The 7,616-nt window shown below is 53.5% G+C and overlaps 1 protein-coding gene across 1 annotated transcript in view; it reads left to right on the forward strand.

Moving 5' to 3' along the window:
* Positions 1–7,616, forward strand: part of CTNNBL1 (catenin beta like 1) — a 55,941-nt gene that overhangs the window by 34,935 nt on the left and 13,390 nt on the right. The window contains exon 12 of the mRNA XM_009644057.2: positions 7,426–7,523. Within this exon, the coding sequence (XP_009642352.2) occupies positions 7,426–7,523 (98 nt within the window). The remainder of the gene's footprint in view (positions 1–7,425; positions 7,524–7,616) is intronic.

Consider the following 7,616-nt stretch of genomic DNA (forward strand, 5'->3'; position numbering starts at 1 on the left):
ACGGCTGCAAAGTGCCACCCGCGGCGCCTGGGCCCGGGGACGCTGGAGGACGCAGGTGGCGGCAGAGGCACTGCTCACGGGGCATCCCGTGCTCCGTCTTGAGAGCACAAAGTCTTTTGTGTGTGTCTGGTGGTGGTAGGAAAATACTCCCCTTGTCTTTATTTTATAGTAGTGTTGCTTTTTGCATAAGAGAGAGTCTATAAAATAATGTTTATCATCTTGAAGGTGGTGTTCTGAATGTGCCAAAATAATACATAGCCTGGTGGAAAAAAATCTCAGTGTGACTGGCTTGGTGAGCTTTTGTTTATTGCAGAAATTTATAATCCAAATTAAATTTGATAAGAATAACTTTTCTGTAATGTATTTCTCTTTTTTTTTAAAGCCAGCATAAAGGTGCCGGCGCTGGTTAGCTGCATTTCAAACACTGTCAGTGTTTAAAAATTATTTTACTTTAGGGAGCCTGTGAAAAATTAAATCCAAACTGCACATATTTATGCTTTATATACACTGTGTAATTAGGAGGAAAGGAAGGGAAAATTCCTTAACCAGCCTTATGGATGGTCTGAGTCGATTTGGCTGGTGATGTCTGACTGACTGCACATTATCTGCAGCTGAATTTTGCCTGGCTCCGTACAGACCCAGATATGCTTCCGAGGATATTAGGTTTGGGAGAAAAATCTCACTTGAAGCAATTTCCCTTTTTTCTGAGGCAGTGAAGCAACTCAAAGCAGAAATATTTTGCAGCTGGAGACGGAAATAGCTTAGAGGTTTCCTGCGTCCGTGGCGCGAGCATCCGGCCGGCTTGGCCAGCCTTAAGGAGAATTAGCGCGGCGCCGCAGAGGGCAGCGTGCCTTGGACGGGGGTCGGTCGTGAGTTGGTGGGATGAGCTAGCGGGGTCCCCCTGGTGCCGCTCGGCGCTGCGGGGAGCGGGTGGGAAGGCGGCTGAGGCGGGTTGTAGGAGGTGGAGGATTACGGACGAGCATTACTGCAGAAATGCATTTAATTCCACCAGCTGCTGAGGGTTTGTTTTTGTGATTGACTGCTCCCTGCAACCTTCCCGATTCAGGGTTGTGATCCCTCTGGTAGCATCGTCCAGACGGGTGTCAAGTCAGAGACCGAGCGCCGCGTCGAGGTACGATACAGCGTGGCTTGGCCGTAGCCTTTTGCTGTGGCTGATCGTATGGCAAGCAGTAATGCAGGGTCGTGCAAGGCAGCCTGGCCGTAGTGAGCGCTGGTGGAGGGGGGAAGCCCAGACTGAGGAGAGGGCGAGCTCCTGGTCAGCCTGGGGCTGGGGCCGATGTTGTGTGGATAAAGGGGTGAGATCTGCCCTCTTACTGGGGTTCGTGCACTCGGCCGGGCACCCTGAGAGGAGCCCGGCTGCCTCGTGGCTGCAGCGGAACGGAGCGGGAAGGGCAGGGAGGTGCGTGCCGAGGCTGTGGGGTGGCGGGGGGGGAACAGGAATTTGGCTCTGCCTGGTTCTCGGCATAAATACAGGGTAAGATTTGACATAACGCTTCTGTGGAGGGAACGGCAGGGGGTGCTGTACAAATGTCTGTGTTCCGAAAGCGCCTCTGCTGCAGAGCCAAGGGTCGGCTCATCTTCCCTGCCCGTAAGGGCGCGAGGTCTCTCGGCACCGGACTTCCCATGGCAACAGTCGGATCGAAGCGCTAGGTGACAACTTGAAGTTCTTGAGCAGTCTCTGAGCTAAAAATGGAGAGAGCACAAATTCCTTCAGAATCCGAGTCTGTGGTGGAGCAATCGTAACCCACGTGGTGGGCCGTTGTTCCCTGCTCTCTCGCAGGACAGCTGTTTGCAGCCTGGTTCCGCTCGCTCCGAGAGCCTGAGGAACTACAAAAGGACATTTGGCCAATTCATCTTCATTTCAATGCCTACTCCTGACTTAGGTGTCAGTTTTACTTAGGAATGCTTAACTTGATAACCTGAGAATTAGTTCAGCCAATTTCCAAATGAGAATTCCTATCACTGTGGGTTTTTTGCCTGTTCGCCCTCTAACAACAAGGAAGGCTCGTTTGGGGATGCGTGATAAGGTGCCAGGCCTCCTGCCCTGCTCTGGAGAGACCGGTGCTTTAACAGCAGCAGCAAACCCCATCCCTAGTGAGTACAGCCCTACTCCTTTGTCAGGCGCCCGAAAGGCAGCGAAGCCCTGGGAGCCAACGGCTGCTGCAAAAGCCAGGTTCCCTGGGCACGGAGAAGTGAAAAGGCAGCACCGGAGAAGTGGCCCAATAAAGGGAATCTCTATGAACTGAGCACCCTCTGCCAGCCAGCAGAAAGTACTTTCCACGTGATGGCCCTCTGAAGTGAATACCCAGGGAAGGCATCGCTCGGAAACAGAACTTTGTTATGGCAATTTGTTATTTTACCATCGACCCTCCAGCATACGACAGGAGTCTGGTACCTGAATGAGCTGTGGTGCAGAGCAGAGAGTTAAATTTGCCCCCATTAGACAAAAATGAACTTTCTCAGTCGACAGCAAAAGTTTTGGTTTACTTTCAGCGTGATGCTTGGAATCCAGCTCAGCAGGGGCGCTGCAGGGAGTTTTCTCGACCTTTCCAGGCCCCACCTCACCCATCAGTAAAATCAGCATTTCCTACTGTTGTCAGCATCTTAAGATTTTTCTCGGCAAAATATTCAGCGAGACCCGAGTGGATCACTCTGTAAAAACACGTGTGAAAGCAGGCAAGCTTATGGGGTGCTACAGCACTGGAATAGTGTGACCCTGGTTCCACGGCCCGGACGCTGGTGGGGCGCAGGAGCCGCCCGCCTTCCCCGGCTTTACAAGCCGCGTGGCAAAGGCTCCGTTGGAGCGCGTTTCATTTGGACCCCAACGCCGTGCAGAGGAGGAACCGGGAGTCACCCCTCGGCACTCCTCTTCTGCTGCGGATTTCAGCTGGGTCGGATGCACGCCTGGTCCCGGGGGGTTTCGGCAGCCTGGCCCCAGCACTCAGCGCGATCGTCCTCCCTCCCGGAGCCAGGGAGCTGCTGGTCCTTAGGACGTGCCGGGGCCTTCATCCACGTTTCCCAGCAAACAGGGGCGAAGCCGTGTGCGTAGGCAGGGTAGAAGTTTCTGTGGAAGAGGTGGCTTTTTTTTTCCCCCTGGTATTTTCCTGCTCCTAATTAGAATCCACAGTTTATCTTCAGGGTTCCTTACGAGACAGAAGGCTCTTCAGTGTGCTCTACTGGGTTCACCAGAATATCCTGCTTGTCTGCTAATGGCTGCTGTCCCCCCGTGCCCAGAAGCCCACGCCTTCCCCTTCCTGCGGGAGGATGCTCGCCCCATCCGCGTCAGCGTTGCAGGGGAGCGTGCGTCGGCTTCCTCCCCTCTAGGCAGATGTCCGTTATAATGAAATGTAAAAAAAGAAAGGGGGGGTGGGATAATAACGGCAGAGGAGTGTAATGTTAGGGCTTGATTTGACAGGACCTCCTGCTGGTGCAGCTGCCAGTGCCAGCCATGGAATAGATTAATCTGTATTCCAACACGCCGCAGCTGAAGTCAAGATCGATCTAATTAGGGTGTTTTAAACACTGCTTGCATTCTGAAGTCTCCGTGCCTGTCTGGAGAGGGAAAGGCTCCCGCGAGCTGATCCTGGTCCGAGCAGGACTGTGGTGCGGCTGGGTGAGCACATGGGATGTGACCTGCTTGGGACCAGGGATGGGGACCGGGGAGAGCAACGGGTCCGTGCGGGCAAACCAGCCGATGGGGCCGGGGTTACCTGCTGATAAGAAAGAAGCCTCTGCCTGCCCATACACATGAACTTGTGAGGCTTTGGGATGTTTATTTATAAACAAGTTGTTCTTGATGCATACTAGCTGCCAGCTGGTAGCTGTTATTCCTGTAAAGGAATCCTTGGTGGTGCTGAGCACAGCCCGTCTGGGCGTTTGCTTTCAAAGGAAATGCATTTCGTTGTTCTCAGAAGCGGGGGCCAGGCAGCAGCTTCTGCCTCTGGCCTTGTCTGTTGCCTCCTTGGAAATCACTCTTTGTGCGGGCGCTGTGGACCTCGGCTGAGCCTTGGCATGGTTATTCAGAAGTCCCCAAAATACTGGGAGGTGGGCAGGCTGCCCCAGGCGCTGCCCAAGGGCGATGTGCAGCTTCTGGCCTCCGTCTGTCAGCTCCCATCAGAGCTGCCCAGGCTCCGCTTTCTGAGCTGCCAAGCGCTTTCCAAAGGAGATCCAACCCCGCGCAAATATCGCCGTTATGGGCTTGCAGAATTTTGCATGTGAGAGATGCATATTGGTGCAGCCCGTGGGGAAACGGTGAGACCCCCACGTCCGCAGAACCCTTCCCTCCAGGTTAACGCCTCTCGCTCTCGGTCGCTGTGTAAATGCTTTAATTCGCTGAATAACGGATTCAGCCGGGTACCCCATGGCACCAGGGTGGGTCCTGGTTTGGGCTGGTGTCCTTGCGCGTGGGTGGTGGTGGTCACTGGGCCAGGACTTGCATTGTGGCATAATTGTGATTTGGGGGGGTATGAAACACACTGGGGCATTTTTTCAGGAAGCTGATTAAAAATTAAAAAAGGTTCAGCTAGTTCAGAAATATTCCTGTACAATGTCTTTTTGAACGCTTTCACCAGGTAACTAAATATTTCCTGGATTTTCTGGAGTGATAAGTTGAAAGAATAACCTCATCCTTAAAAAACCTGTGTCAGCTTCTTTAGAATTCTCAGTAGTTTTGAAGATAAAACGGATAAATATCTGCATATGAGCACCAAAGCAAAAAGCGATGGCTGGAACACATTTCCTAGTAAGGGAGTATTGAAAAAAGCCATGAAGATATATCACTGGTGATAATGTTACTACTAAAATACTGTGTCAACACTTCTAAACGCTTCCGAAAAAAGGAGGTTTGGGAAAAAATTGTGTGAAATACGGAATGCTGGCTTCTTTCTCAACCAGCAGAGCATCTGCTGGGAGGGATTTTAAAAAAATAAAAGCCTTAATTTTGTTGGGGTGTTTTTCACCTTAAGAAAATAGGATCCTGCAAGGGCTTTGGAGGCTTTTACAGTATTTTTAATGTAGACACTTAATTTGGTGTCGCTTTTTGTGGAATAACGGCTTCTCCGCAGCGAGAGCGTGCACCGCCATGCCCGGAGCCATCCTTCACCCCCACGTTATCCTGTCGAAATGACAGAGCAGCCGCACGGCGCTGGCCACCCGATAAACCTGTTATCTCCCCTGCTCCTCCTGCCAGCAGCTCTCCCAATCTCTTTGGTACATGAAAAATTGACACCACCTCAGGCAGAAATCTGTTTCTAAGGAAGCTACATTTATAAGCAGCTAATGAAACGGGGTGTGCGCCTGTGTACAGCCTCTTCTGTTCGCCGCCCTTCCGTGGCGTGCGGGTACTCTGTGCTGCAGGGAGGGCGGACGCCGCTCGGACGAGCAGCCCCCGTGACTTCGCCTTTCGCGAAGGCGTAAGCTGGCGTCGGTGCAGAAGCTCCCTGCAAAGACGTCGGTGTCGCTTGCTCTTTGTACGCCGGTGCCATCGATCAAGGCTTCTCGTGGGCTCCAGGCTAGGCTGTGCTGTGGAAATGCATGTTAAAATGGTTTGACGGCGGTAAGACGATGATCCCCTTCCTCTGCACGTTGCATTTTCCTCTCTGCAGATAACAAATCCTGGCACCCCTTCTCCTCTCCCCACCACGGGTGAGGACGTGTTCATGGCCGTTACTTTTCATCAGTCTTAATCAGCAAGATTAAGTGAGGCCATCTCGGAGAAGTTACGGTTTTGGATGCATCAAGACGTCTGCAACACAAGGTCTGTGCTTAGGTCTGTGTAGGCAGGAAGCAATTCCAAGGGGTTTGGCAGGGGAGAGAAACTCGCGCCTCTCATTTGCTTTGCGCCCGTGTGCTTGGCTTTATTTCCCCATATTCAGACCATACGCTCTTCGATATTGCCAACACCATTTCTCCTGTTGGCACACATTTAGCAAAAGATTTGCATCTCTGCATCTCCTGCGCTTCCAGGGGCGCAGAAGTCCGGCGTGTGGCCGCTCCGCTTCCCTTCCCCAAGAAGAGGAAGGCGGGCGCTGGGCTCCTTCCCTCACCTCGGGCTGGCACCCCGCACAGCATTCACGGGCAAATTGCGAGAGCCAGAGCACGAGAGTTACAACGAGAGCTTGACTTAATGTTTCAAACCCAGCATGATTTTATATGTATATTGTATATAAATTGCACATAAAATGGGTGACTCCTCCTGAGGGAACAAGGACACGAGAAGCGCTTGCTTCTGGGCTTCACCGACGTCTGGTATAGCCAAATGGCTGAAGAAGGGTAAGGCACCCAGTGTGAAATAGCGCGCTTTTGGAGAAGCTCGCGTTGCCGTCTGTCCCTCAAGGAGCAAAGAGCTCAAGGCCCCGCTGGGAAACGCTGTGCTCCCGAGCGCCACTCGAGCCCGGTGCTGCGCGGCACCTGCGGGGCGGGGGCACGCCGCGCTGGTGCGCAGGAGGAGCTGCCCAAAGGCGTGCGAGGCAGGGAGGCAGCAATGCCGGGCGGCCCCTCGGTGCCTCCTTTGCTGGTCCCCCTCCGAGGGACATCCATGGCCCCCTCAGGGCTCAGCCCTGCTCCCAGCGTTGTTGGGGGCTTGAGGAACTTGGTTCCGTCACCTTCCAGGGCGAAGCTGGGCTCGGACATGAACGCAGATGTGGTCTCGTCCGTGCTTGCAGCGCTGACTTCTTGCTTGGCTCCAAGGTTTGTGCTGTGAAGGGTGACCCCCAGGTGCGGCTGAGGAGACGGTAGAACACGTTCATTTGGTCGTTCCTGGTTTGTTGTGGCACATTCCTATTGAATCCATGGGATTTTCTGTAAATAAAAGCAGTTTGTTTGAGGATTTTTTTTTTTTCCTCTAGCTAATGCCAGCTGAGTCTCTGCAGGAGCTGCATGCTGGTGCAGTCGCTCCTTTCTCAAGCTCTCCCGTTTCGATGACCGTCCCCTCTTTGGTGGCCTGAGGGTCGTTTGAGTGATGGTGCGGGCTCGGGCTGCTTTGGGGCCGGGATTCCTTTTAGCCCCAGGGGAGGAGGCAGCGCGCTGCGCCTTTAGCTGCGATGGAGGGTGCCAGAACGTGTGCGCTGGGCAGGCGTGCCAGCAGGGGAGGTAAACGGGGGCAGAATTTGTGCTTTACCTAAGGTGCTTTTTGCAGGTCACTGAGGAAAGCGGGATCGATGTTAGCAGGAGCAATGCAGCAGAGCCAGAGGAGACCTCGCCAGCTGGGCTGAGACGGGCGAGGAGCTGCCCCTGCTCCCTGCAAATGGGGCTTGCTGCTCTCGCCACCGGTGATGGGAAGGAACCAGGGTTCCACTTATCAGGAGCTGCACGCAGGAGTGCTAGTAGCAAATTTAATGGCATGTTACAGAGAAAATAAGCTCCTGTTCCTGATCTCAGCATGCAATTTTCATTTTGTATCTCCAGAACATGTCTGTTCCATCCTGGCCTCCCTTCTGCGAAACCTGAGAGGGCAGCAGAGGACACGGTTACTGAATAAATTCACAGAGAATGACAGCGAGAAGGTGAGCGCTGAATACCTGTCTGCGGTCCCTGGGCCACCAGGCTGGGAAGGTGCTTGATAACGGCAGGGGGGGCGCGTACGCTCGCCGTGTTAC

Source organism: Egretta garzetta, unplaced genomic scaffold (genome assembly GCF_000687185.1).
Source record: "Egretta garzetta isolate BGI_Z169 unplaced genomic scaffold, ASM68718v1 scaffold1818, whole genome shotgun sequence".
Classification (NCBI taxonomy): domain Eukaryota; kingdom Metazoa; phylum Chordata; class Aves; order Pelecaniformes; family Ardeidae; genus Egretta; species Egretta garzetta.